This window comes from Oncorhynchus nerka, linkage group LG14, assembly GCF_034236695.1.
Source record: "Oncorhynchus nerka isolate Pitt River linkage group LG14, Oner_Uvic_2.0, whole genome shotgun sequence".
NCBI classification, from domain to species: Eukaryota; Metazoa; Chordata; class Actinopteri; order Salmoniformes; family Salmonidae; genus Oncorhynchus; species Oncorhynchus nerka.
Window position 1 is genome coordinate 28,764,614 of NC_088409.1, and position 13,325 is coordinate 28,777,938.

Sequence of the window (13,325 nt, forward strand, 5' to 3'; positions counted from 1 at the left end):
CTTTTAATGAAGGTTACTTACATAGAGACCACATTTGTTTCAGTCCATAAGCCATCATTGACCTGCACTGGTTTATTTTTATTGCATTACCAAACATTTGAACATGGTAGACAAGCATGCAGTATTCATTCTCTCTGTGTGTATGTACAGGGCATTCCGGAAAGTATTTGGACCTGTATCTTTTTTCCACATTTTACGTTACGACCTTGCTCTAAAATGGATAAGTGTGCAGTGTGCCCGCAGATTCCTGTACCTGAATTTTTGGGGACTGGGGCCTCACCGGTGTCATGAACCAGAGGGCAATAAACCTAAGGACACTAAGCCTGTGATATGTCTGGAAGTCGGCTTCCATTGCTCCGAGTGGCAAGATCCTCACAACTATGAGCCTGAACACTCACATGCGCATGTCCCACACCGGAGAGAAACCTTACAAATGCAAGGAGTGTGGCAAAATATTCACGAAGAGCAGCAGTTTAGGCAAACACCTGCTCACCCAGTGCTCTCTGCATCACCTGGCCCTGGTGTGCTGCCAGCGGCGAGGCCTTCGACGTTAAAGGGAACAGAATTGAATAGACCTTTAGAATATAGTTTAAGATTGAATAATAGATCCTCGTCCACTGTGTGTGTGTCAGTTTTAGAACACCTATTCAAGGCTTTTTCTTTATTTTGACTTTTTTCTACATTGTAGAGTAATAGTGAAGACAACTGAAATGACACAAGGAATCGTGTAGTAACCAAGAAAGTGTTAAACACGTTTTATATTTGAGATTCTTCAAATGGCTTTGATAACAGCTTTGCACACTCTTGCCATTCTCTCAACCAGATTTATGAGCTTGTCACCTGGAATGCATTTCAATTAACTGGTGTGCCTTAAAAGTTCATTTGTGGAATTTCTTTCCTTAATGCATTTGAGCCAATCAGTTATGTTGTGACAAGGTATGGGGGGTATACAGAGGAAAGCCCTATTTGGTAAAAGACCAAGTCCATATTATGGCAAGAACAGCTCATCATTACTTTAAGACATGAAGGTCAGTCAATAAGGAACATTTCAAGAACTTTGAAAGTTTCAAGTGCAGTCGCAAAAACAATCAAGCGCTATGATGAAACTGGCTCTCATGAGGACCGCCACAGGAATGGAAGACCCAGAGTTACCTCTGCTGCAGAGGATATGTTCATTAGAGTTGCCAGCCTCAGAACTTGCAGCCCAAATAAATGCTACACAGAGTTCAAGTTAGCAGACACATCTCAACATCAACTATTCAGTGATGACTGTGAATCAGGACTTCATGGTTGAATTGCTGTAACTAAACCACTACTAAAGGACACCAATAATAAGAGACTTGCTTGAGATAAGAAACACGAGCAATGGACGTTAGACCGGTAGAAATTTGTCCTTTGGTCTGGAGTCCAAATGGGATATTTTTGGTTCCAACCGCTGTCTTTGTGAGACGTGGTGTGGGTGAACGGATGATCTCCGCATCTGTATTTCCCACATTAAAGCATGGAGGTGTTATGGTTTGGGGTGCTTTGCTGGTGACTGTCTCATTTATTTAGAATTCAAGGCACATTTAACCAGCATGGCTATTTGGGCTTGGTGGGACTATCATTTGTTTTTCAACAGGACAATGACCCAACACAACTCCAGGCTGTATAAGGGCAATTTTACCAAGAAGGATCCCCCGACCTCAACCAAATAGAGATGGTTTGGGTTGAGTTGGATCACAGATTGCTTTGGTTTCTACATGATTCCATATGTGTTATTTCATAGTTTTGATGTCTAAACTATTATTCTACAATGTAGAAAATAGTACAAATGAAAGAAAAACCCTTAAATGAGTATGTGTTCTAAAACTTTTTGCCGGTAGTGTATATATATTTATAAAATATAAGAGCTTTATAGAATATAACTTCATTGTCCATCATTTAGGGTTATATTCTCTACTCCCAATAACTATTTCAAGTTACCTCTTCTCACTTTCCCCTGTGTGTGTGTGCGTGCGTGCATGTGTCAGGTGTGAGTGAGGGAGTGTGTCCCCAGATAAACAGCAGCTGGTCCTTCCTCCACTGCCCAGAGGAGGATGAGTGTGCCAACGGCCACCACCACTGTAACGTCACCCAGGACTGCCATGACCTGACCCAGGGATACCACTGCACCTGCAAGCAGGGCTACGTTCTCAGCCGGTAGGAAGCCACACGTCACAATCATCATTAACGGCAGAAGAAGTAGCACTTGGATACCTCAGCAGCAATACACACACACAACCTCATCATCATTACATCATCACAATCATCAGTACTACCACTCCACCTGTCCTGCAAACACGGCTACATATTCAGTTGGTATACATACGTAGTATCCTAAAAAGGTTCTACAGCTGTACCATTGAGAGCATATTGACTGGCTACATCATTGCTTGGTATGGCAATCGCACCGACCTCGATCTTATGGCGCTACAGAGGGTTTTGGGACAGCCCAGTACATCACTGGGGCCGAGCTCCCTGCCATCCAGGACATCTATATTAGGAGGTGTGGAAGGAAGGCATCAAGTCTGACACCAACAGGCTCTTCAGCAGCTTCTATCCCCAAACAATAAGACTGATAATTAGCTAACAAAATAACTACACAGACTGAGTTTGTCTTGTATATTTATTGACCTTTCATTTCAATATTTGCACACTCACAGGGCCCTACACACTCACACACTGTCACTCCAACACACACACACAAACACTCACTCCATCATCTGCTCACTCACACATTATATGCACATACATTTATACTGACTCTACACACCCACTCACATGCAAGCTGCTGCTACTCTGTTTGGAAATTGACTCAATGTCTGTTTTAGTTCATTTATATGTTCTTTCCATCTTGCTTTGAGTTTATTATTAATCACATGCTCCGAATACAACAGGTGTGATTAATAATAAACTCAAAGCAAGATGGAAAGAACAAAAAATGAACTAAAACAGACAGTGAGTTAATTATGCTGTTTGGGTCCAAAGGGTGGTCTTGGGGTGGTCTAGCGCCCTCTTGTGTTCGTCCCGGGACAGACACACTGCGCTGTTCCCCCTGCAGAACTCCCGAAAGGTTCGGCATATCCCCTTGCCAACCCCAAATACAGGGGCTTACACTTCTCACTGTGTTCACCTTATAGTGAAATGCTTACTTACGAGTTCCAAACCAACAATGCAGTTAAAAAAAATACGGATACGAATAAGAAATAAAGTAACAAGTAATTAAAGAGATTTATGTGCAAGCTAGACACTCACTGTGTAGGAATCGGTATACCATCTTGGATGTCATTTAACTGCATTTCTCTTGCACTTGTATTTCTTGTTTCTTCTCCCTCTCTGGAATCCTCCACGCAGTGCGCCAAGTGCAAAGACTCCTTCAATGGCACACCAGTAAATGAGCACCAGTGCTACCGCCAGTTCAACGTGGACAATGAGTGTTTTGCGTCGACCCCCACCAACCGCAATCTGCCCAAGGGACACACTGTCTTCTTCGATGCCCAGCCAAAGTTCACCAACGTGGACATCCGAGTCACCGTCGACATGACCTCCCGGGAGGTGGAGGTGTACGTGTCCAACTCCCATGACACCTTCATCGTAGATGTGGACCTCCACACAGGCATCCACGCCATCAAGATCGAGGACGAGTCGGTGGCCCGAGGTGGGGCGAGCGGAGGGGATAAGGAGACACCTCTGTCACCTATGAAGGTGTATGCCAACTCCTCATCCAGCCTGGGTGGGGCCATGCTCCCCAACACCCCCCTGCAGCTCCACGCCAAGCCCCAAGGGGCAGACAGAGAGGTACGGGAGGCCAAGGTGGAGGGGCTCATCTCCTATATCACGATGTGGAAGCCCCAGACGGTGCTGATTGTTCGAGGTGTCCGTGATCTCGTGGTCATCACCTTCCCCCATGAGGTCCACTCCCTGAAGTCCAGCCGCTTCTACATCGCCCTGCGCGGGGTAGGCGCCGAGGAGAGACGGGGCGAGTCCCAGGGCCTGCTCTTCCTCCACCAGGACCAGGCTCACATCGACCTGTTCGTCTTCTTCTCTGTTTTCTTCTCCTGCTTCTTCCTCTTCGTCTGCGTCCTCCTCTGGAAGATCAAGCAGTTCATGGACTTCCGCCGAGAGCAGAGGCGTCATATCCAGGAAATGACCAAGATGGCATCCAGGCCCTTCGCCAAGCTCACTGTCTATTTGGAGCCAGAGGAGCCCCAGCTCATCTACCTGCCCTCCACAGAGGGGCATTGTCGTTGGCAAGGCAGGCTGGGGGGCATTGTAGTTGGTTAGAGGGGGCGTGCTGGAGCCATCTCCTACAAACACGAGCCAGGCTCCGGCCCCACCGTCCACCACCACCTTACCCTGGGTGGAGGGGGCAACAGTGGGCAACACCTGCCCCTGCATTACCTCAACACCCACCACTATGTCCCCACCAACACCACTGCATCGCACCCCCACCATCACCCATCCTCCCACAGCGGCTACCAGCACTTCTGCCGCTCCGACCCCTTCTTGTCCCAGCTCATGGGCTTCTCCTACTCCACCTTCAAGGTGGGGCCCATCACCCTGGAGCCCACGGACGACGGCATGGCCGGGGTGGCCACCGTCCTCATCCAGCTGCCGGGGGGTATCCTGGCCCCTAACCGCGCCTGCCTGGGGTCCGCCCTGGTCACACTATGGCAAAACCTCCAGAAGTACTGTGGTCACGGCATTTGAGGGGGCCACCCCGGGGCGGGAAGGGCGCGCAAAGTCCTGCTAGGGCATCAGCACCTCACCACCATGGCTATGTAGAGGGGGGGATGTGCAACATCGATTTGACAGGATAGGAATAAAGAAAGTGATGCTTGTTTGTCAGATGTTTTTTTATATCATGGCAGTAATGATGAGTGAAATTAATTATAAGTTCATATATGGCAGGCTTTTAAGCTACGTGTCTGTTTATTCACTCAAAACCTGAAGTATATATTTGTACATGTTCATTCACAGGACCTGTTACATGGTTCTTTATCGGTTGCTGTTGTATTTGTTTCTCTGCTCGTCTGTCTCCAGTTCTTCTGCATTTGTGAACTACACTTAACAATCCTGTTGTGTATCGTTTCCTATTGTGAGGCTTATGGAGAACATATTTAGCAAAGCAAAACTTTTGACACATTTGATGTCTGTTTTAAATAGATTTTGTTACAAATGAAGGATTTAACTAGGTTATCAGACTTCTGTCCCTGTAGCCATTTTATGAGTGGATAACATAACACACTATGTATTGTTTAGTTTATTTTTTCAGTTATTTGATATGAACTGTATGTTAACTTATATGCCTTTTTTTTATTTTGGCTCTCTCGATTGGATGATTTTATCAGCCAGTGAGAGCTTTGATTAAATCGTAATTATTTTTGTGATTTGTCTTGTGACAAATGGAACAAGAAAACAATTACATTATGTGGAACAAAACATTGTATGGAAATGATGTCAGATTATAATGGAGACAAAGGAAAGGGACAAAATATGTGCAAAGCTCCATCTTCCTGGTGAAAGATAACATGAATGAAAAAGTTGTTTTATTTTCAAGGATTGTGTGTTACATTTTGTTAGATGTTTTTGCACTCTTAAGAAGAACATTTTCTTCAGTTTCTCATATGACTCACTACAAGATGAATCCCCCCATTATTTTGGAACAATCTGAATGGTGCTACTGGATACACTACACAAAACAACCATTAGACTACAAAATGATTGGTAATTCAGATAGATTTCTCATTTACATGTATTTAATCAAATATATAACAAAAATAACAGCTTTCCTGTTTAGTAGCATTGCTCCTAATTAAGGAAAATTGAAGCACTAACTTCAGTTACCTTCGAGTCTGGGCACAAGCATTATTAGACGGGTTACATTGTTCTTGTATTTGTTTGTTAGTTTACGTTTTTTTTAACCCTTTTTTTTAAAACATTTTTTATTTACTCGTTTTTTTAAAATTAGGGAACAGTGATGTACAGAAGATGGTTGCCTGGCAGACTCCTTGTCCTGGTAATGAGTAGTAGGTGACAATATTAAAAGTCCAGGAAAGATGACACACCTCTGGTTTTCTTGTGCATAGAATAAGAGAGACATCGGTTGAGGTGGACTAATGTTATGCAATTCATGTCATTTCAACACATGTCATTGAAATAGCGTCAAATTATTTCTTTTATTTTATTTTTTAATTTAATTTTTTATTAACAACAAATCAATACATAAAGCACGTGAGGGAACACAAGCATACATAAATTACAAACAATTAGCGTCCAATTCTTTGGTTGAAGACCATTTTATCATGTTACGTCATTAGTGGGGGACGACTATAGGCTTTTCTTTTTTTTTTAAATGTATAAAGGCGTTCGAAAATTCGCTCTATAACTGATGAATTTACGGGGCTCAACACCGGTTGAATAGGGCCGGTGTCAGCAAACAACGGCAAAAAAAAGCTTAATTCAGTTGTTGCCAGCAGCACAGTTACAGTCACCAACGCTCTGGATAACATTAAAACCGCATAACCAGCTCTGCTAGAGCAAGTAAAAAGGGTTAAATTTAACAAAAAAATAAGCAAATATTCTGAATTTAGATACGCCCTCCAGAGTGCAATACGAACGCACCCTATAATGGACACTGCTGGCCTGCAAAGCGATAGGCTATTTAATTTCAGAATTGGTTACAATTAGGTTAAGGGTCAGATTTAGATTATATTGGCTCATTGTTTTCAGGTCAGTAGGTACCCACACTTTTCTGCGAGTGTCTCTTTTAAAATCCTCATCAATCAGCAGACAACTTTCTACATGATTACCTGATTGGTCAATCTACACCCACGCCAAGGAAGTGCAAACAGAATTCTTCCGGTCACTGTGTTTGGTTTGAATCGAAGAAGGTAAGTGAAGTTATTTTGCCCGTGAATGTTTGGTGTAGAAAACAAATGTTTACTCACATCGTTGATATCTTTATAACGAAGTCGAACGTTAGGTGGGTGACCGTTGTCAATTGTAGCTAAATAAGCTAAGTAGGAAGCTGCGTAATTTGGTTTATCCAAGTTTCACCAAAACCACGCCACGTGATGTGTTTTTGTAGCTAACTCGCCGTTTTCAACTAATTCCATCTTCTAGCTAGATTCTAGACAGTTTTAACCGTAACTTCTATTAAACGCCGTTTGAAATAGCTGCCTGTCTCTCTTTAATAACTGAGCAACGGCAAATATACGCCTGTTTCAAATAACACTAGGTAAACCATTCCGGTTAAACACTTTAATGTTTTGTTGAGTTTAAATTATTCAGTGATGACTTACTGGCGTTTTAGTAAAAACGGTCGTAATAACTACAGAAAATTTTAATCGGCATTCTATGGCAAAATAAACCTTAGTGTGTAAGTGATTAGACGTTAGTTCAGGAAATGAAGAATTGATTAAAATGTTGGAAGTGAACGCTGGAATTAAACAATTAACTATGCAAAGCTGTGTGTATTAAGAAAATACACTGAACATACAACCATTTCGAAGATTTAACTGAGTTATAAGGGAATCGGTCAATGGCAATAAATTAATTGGGCTCTAATCGATTAATTTTGCTTGACTGAGAATACCGATATTTGTCTGGTCAGATACATACAAAAAAGGTGTATCAGAACCAGTCTATTTGGTGTTGCCACCATTTGCCTCATGTAGTGCGACACACCACCTTCGTATAGTTGATCCTTGATCCGGCTGTTGATTGTGGCCTGTGGAATGTTGTCCCACACGTCTTCAATGGCTGTGTGAAGTTGCTGGATATTGGCTGGAACTGGAACACACTGTCATATACAACGATCCAGATCATCCCAAACAGCCTCATTGGGTGACATGTCTGAGTATTCATGATATGGAAGAACTGGGACATTTTCAGCTTCTAGGAATTGTGTACAGATCTTTATGTCATGGGGCCGTGCAGAAACATGAGGTGAATGTGGTGCATGAATGGCACTACAACGTGCCCCAGGATCTTGTCATGGTATCTCTCTGCATTCAAATTGCCAAAGATAAAATGAAGTTGTGATTGTCTGTAGCTTATGTCTGCCCATGCCATAACCCCACCGCCACCATGGGGCACGTTGAAATCGGCAAACTGCTCACCCACACACCGTACACGCTGTCTGCCATCTGCCCGGTACAGTTGAAACCAATATCACGCTTCCTCAACTTGAGACACCTGTGGTATTGTTGTATGACAAAACTGAACCTTTTAGTGGCCTCTTATTGTCCCCAGCACAAGGTGCGCCTGTGTAATGATCATGTGTATGGTCCCACGTGTCTCAGTTGGTTGAGCAGGTTGCTTTTAACACCAGGGTTGTGGGCTCAATTCCCACAGGGGACCAGTACAGAGGGAAAAAAACTGAAATATATGCACTCATGACTAAGTCGCTCTGGATAAGTGTCTGCTAAATATAATCAAACATTTGTGCAATTTCTTTTTGGGAAATGAGCATTTTGTACACATGGAAAATTCAATTTTTTTATTTTAGCTCATGAAACATAGGACCAACACTTTTTTGCCTTTATATTTTTGTTCAATGTAGATGCCTTGCTCAAATACAATCCTGTCTCTAATGGCCTATTATGTAGTGATTTAATCAAATAAAAGCCTGTGCCATTGTGTGTAGTCATCATTGCCTAGCGGCCTAAGTCTGCAGTGTTTCTGTGTGTATAGGCTGTTTTGGTCCTGGATACTCTTTTCATGGCACTTCGATACAGTGATTTTCATAGCAGGTAAGGAAAGATTTTTCCTAACCTTAACCACAGTCTCCTAACCTGCTACCTTAATTATCCTAGCCTGCTGTCTAAGTTCTCCTAACCTGCTACGAAAAAGTCACACAAATGTCGAAGTGCCATGAAAAGAGTTTCCCTTACGTTTCCTGACCTAGTCTAGCTCATCTTTGTTCATGAGCATCAGCCTGAAACTGCTTCTCTTTTCACTCAGAATGTCAGTAAGTAGGATATTAGAGGCACTTTAGTCAACAAGATGAAGATCAAACAACGTTCAAAAACTACGCCACTGCACAAAAAAAACATGGGGACTAAACGCCATGGAAACGTGGGTATAACACAAACAGAACATGACCCACAGTCAGGTGATGACTCCACCAGCAGAGATGAATCAGATTGTACCCAAGCACTCTCAAAGAGCACCAGTTCAACTCATTCAGATTCTAGTCCACTCCACAAGGATCCTGTGGTAGTGCTAACCAGGTTGGCTGAGGTAAGTAGGATTAGTGTTTTCTAATGTGCCTAGTATTGTGGTAAGATCATTAAGATTGTTAATACATACTTGTAGTTTCTGTATCTTTCTAATCCATAAGGTGGTGGTTAAGACACTTCTGAGAGACATTAAAGTTTGTTTGGTGAAGGAGGTGACGGATGTCAGGAGGGATGAAGACAACCATGGAGGCAGGACATACTGTTTAACATACTCCAGTCTACTCCCAACAGTGCAGTTTAAATGGGTGATGGTTACTGGAACATTCATATTAATATTGGCAAGGACTATTGAATGAGAAATTACATTTGCCATTTTTTTCTCCCCTCTTATCGTACCCATCTCTTCTCCCTCTATCCCTCACTCTCAGGTTCTCCTCAGTTCTTTCCTTGTCCACACTGCACCATCTCCTTTACTGACTGTTACTTCCTGGAGAACCACATCAAGACCAAACACCAGAAGCAGTACCTGGCCATGTTGAGAAGCCAAGTCTCAAAGAGTAAAAGAGTGTACGGCCCCACACACAGCTGTGCCCACTGTAGCTGCATGTTCCATACACCACGACAGCTAGACATCCACACCCGCCAGGCCCACCCCTCTGCCCGTCCCCAGAAACCTGCCCCTCCCCGGAGAACTGGCCGTCCCCACAGGGTACAGGAGATATTCCACACCTGCCCACAGTGCTCCCGCAGATTCAAGTACCTGGGCAGCCTGCTGAAGCACTGCAAGAGTTTGCACAAAATGGCCGTTGTTCTCACCAATGGACACATCAGTTGCGCAGACTGTGAGAAGAGCTTTGAGAATTGCTGGGGCCTCGGGCCTCACCGGTGTCACGAACCAGAGGGCAATAAACCTAAGGACGCTAAACAGATGGTCATTAAGGAAGTCGGCTTCCAATGCTTGGATTGTGGAAAGATCCTCACTACTCCTACGAGCCTGAACACTCACATGCGCATCCACACTGGAGAAAAGCCTTATGTCTGCAAGGAGTGTGGCAAGCGCTTCTCAGATACCAGCGCTTACCGTTATCACTTGTTAATACACAATGGGGTCAAGCCATTCAAATGTCAGGACTGTGGGAAGGCTTTCAAACAGAAGTCGCTCCTCAGGAAGCACATGACTGTTCACTCTGGTGAGAGGAAGTATTCCTGCTCCCAATGTGACAGGAAGTTTGCATACAGGGAGAGTCTGAAGCTTCACCTGCGCACACACTCCGGGGAGAGACCTTTCAAATGTACTGTCTGTGGTAAAGACTTTGCTGACAAAGGTTATCTGAAGACTCATCTGAAGATCCACAGCAACCAGAAAAACTACCATTGTGGGGTTTGTGGGCAGAAATTCATAAGGATTGGGGTGCTGAACATACACCTGCGCTCACACACCGGTGAGAGGCCTTACCACTGCACAGTGTGTGACAAGCAGTTTGCCCGACTCGACCACCTGAAGAACCACCAGCGCACTCACACAGGTGAGAAACCATACACCTGTACCGAGTGCAGTAAAAGCTTCACTCAGTCTGGAGATCTAACCAAACACAAGCGCCTCCACACTGGGGAGAGGCCATTTGAATGTTCTGAATGCCACAAACGCTTTATCTGCTCTGCTTCTCTGACCCTGCACATGAGGACCCACACTCACCGTGACGTAAAGCCATACTCCTGCCAAGAGTGTGGGAAAAGCTTTTATGAACAGAGTCATGTGAACGGCCACATGAAAATCCACAAGGGGAAACGTTATTCCTGCCCCCACTGCTTTCTCAGCTTTGCTCGCAAGTCCAACCTCTCCAAACACCTGCTTAGACGTCATAAACCTAAATGATAATGATGTATATTAACATAGCACCTTTTATGAAACTCTGTTACTCTTATGAATTAAATGGAGGGGAGTCTGATCTCTTTTGTCAATGATCGATGTGACATCATTCTAACTAAATTTTGCCCCATGTTTATGATAACGCTGCAATGTTTTAACAATCCTCCAGTTGGGTCACAGTGAGCTCCATGTATTGGGACAGTGACAAGTTTTGTTTCTCCTGCAGCACTTTGGATTTGAAATTATACAACGACTGAGGTTAAAGTGCAGACTCCGCTTTAATTTGAGGGCATTTTCATCCATATCGGGTGAACCGCTCAGAAAGAACAGGATTTTTTGTACATATTCCGCCCCATTTTTAACTTAAGGGAATGGTTACATTATTTGGTCCCATATTCCCAGCATGCAATGCTTACATTAAGCTTGACTGGATGCGTTTGCTGTTTGTTTTGGTTGTGTGTCAGGGTATTTTGTGCTCAATAGAAATTAATGGTAAATATTGTATTGTCACTTTTATTATAAATTAGAATAGTGTATGTCTTCTATATTAGTGGCTACCATGATTACGGATAAAACTGAATGAATTGTGATTAATGAGTGAAAGTTAGAGGCATAAATATCATACCCCCTCAAAATGCTAACCTCCCCTGTTATTGTAATGGTAAGATGTTAGCATGTCTTGGGGGTATGATACTTGTGCGTCTGTACTCTAGCTTTGTCACTCATTATTCAGGACTATCTGTAATCATTATAGCATCAAACAAGTTTGTAGAGTAACAACCTTGTTGTAGTCAATATGTGCTAGGACAATGGGACCAAATACTACACTTTTGACTACTTTTACCACACAAGGAATTTGTACCAATTCTTTAAGCCCCCCCCCCCCCATTTTAGGGGATTATGTTCAAAAAGTGTCATTTCTAAACTGTTCATATGGATAAAAATACTAATTAAAGCTGACGGTCTACACTTTAACCTAATAATCATTGTATCATTTCAAATACAACGTCTGGAGGTACAGAGCCAAAAGAACAAAACATAATTCACTGTCCCAATACTTTTGGAGCTCTTTTGTTAATATTATTGCTCTTTTGTTTTATGGAAGTTTGCGTTTAACCAGTTCAATGTAAGCTACATAATCCCCAAAAGTAGTTATCATGAGGGCCATAAATGATAACTAGTAATGTTGCATACTCAAAGAAAGGTAATCTCACTTCTGGTCAAAAAATTGAAGTTAAATTGCTGAGGTCAATTTTGAGGACACACGCTCAAGTACACAGTACAAATATGTTATGGATTTCCTTTTCAACAAAATTGTATGAATAATGCTTGAAATGTATGTTTAGTGTTAGAGAACGTGCATATTTTCTACAGGTTTCTCTTGATCAAAGTGTTTGCCCCCATCGCTGTGGAAGTTTCACAGCGCTCTAGATTGCCTTCATGAACTTGTTAGGAACTCTCCATGTTAATATTTTTTGTTTAAAATGTATTAATTGTTTTAGATTATTGGCTATAAATCGATCTCTTAATGTGCTACTGTAATGAAATCACTCTCCTGCTGCGCTATGATGTAAGGATTGCAGGCATGTGCTTTGTCAGTAGATGTGATATAGGGTTCAGCCAGGAGTTGGACAGTTAGAAGAGTGATTGAAATGATAGAAGGGACATCCCAGCTTCAAGTGGTGTTAGATTTCACATCCTACATCACGCAGGGTCGGAACTGGTACCAGAACCACACAGGTCCCCCAAACAAGGGACCTTATGTCTAAGAGGTTATAAACACCAGTTTATTCAATTTTTTTATTCAATGGTTTTATGACTGATTGTCCTGATGATCAGTAGGCGATAATAAATTCTGAAAGATTGTCAGTTTTCTTTGCTTTGTGTTTGTAGTGTATTCCTTGATTTGGAACAAGAGGATAATTTATGTAAAGGTAACTCTGATACTATTGTTATAAACATGCCATTTAATTAAAGTAAATTACATCGAAACCACATGATTTGTTTCAGTCCAGAAGCCTGTATTGCTTTTTTTGTTGTGATCTTTGATTATTTAACCTTTTAACTAGACAAATCAGTAAAGAACAAATTCTTATTTTACATTGACGCCCAAACTCTCCCCTAACCCGGACAATGCTGGCCAATTGTGCGCCGCCCTATGGGACTCCTGCTCACGGCTGGTTTGATACAGCCTGGGATCGAACCAGGGTCTGTAGTGACGCATCTCTAGCACTGTGCACTAGCTGTGA

At 42.8% G+C, this 13,325-nt stretch overlaps 2 protein-coding genes across 3 annotated transcripts; both read left to right on the forward strand.

Moving 5' to 3' along the window:
* The first annotated feature begins 8 nt into the window (after positions 1 to 8).
* On the forward strand, positions 9 to 5,580 carry LOC135575206 (multiple epidermal growth factor-like domains protein 8). The gene is made up of 2 exons (XM_065027925.1): positions 9 to 2,181; positions 3,376 to 5,580. Exon 2 carries the CDS (start codon positions 3,562 to 3,564, stop codon positions 4,303 to 4,305), a length of 744 nt encoding a protein of 247 aa, XP_064883997.1. The 5' UTR covers positions 9 to 2,181; positions 3,376 to 3,561; the 3' UTR covers positions 4,306 to 5,580.
* Positions 5,581 to 6,441: 861 nt separating this feature from the next.
* Positions 6,442 to 13,071, forward strand: LOC115140819 (zinc finger protein 501-like). 2 transcript variants are annotated; one of them, XM_065027926.1, is made up of 4 exons: positions 6,442 to 6,914; positions 8,989 to 9,267; positions 9,368 to 9,455; positions 9,635 to 13,071. In XM_065027926.1, the coding sequence occupies exons 2-4, from the start codon at positions 9,031 to 9,033 to the stop codon at positions 11,080 to 11,082; spliced, it is 1,773 nt and encodes a 590-aa protein (XP_064883998.1). In that variant the 5' UTR covers positions 6,442 to 6,914; positions 8,989 to 9,030; the 3' UTR covers positions 11,083 to 13,071. The 2 variants fall into 2 exon arrangements, with proteins under 2 accessions (XP_064883998.1, XP_064883999.1); XM_065027927.1 differs by lacking the exon at positions 6,442 to 6,914 and having other exon boundaries at positions 9,178 to 9,267; positions 9,343 to 9,511.
* The last annotated feature ends 254 nt before the right edge of the window (positions 13,072 to 13,325 follow it).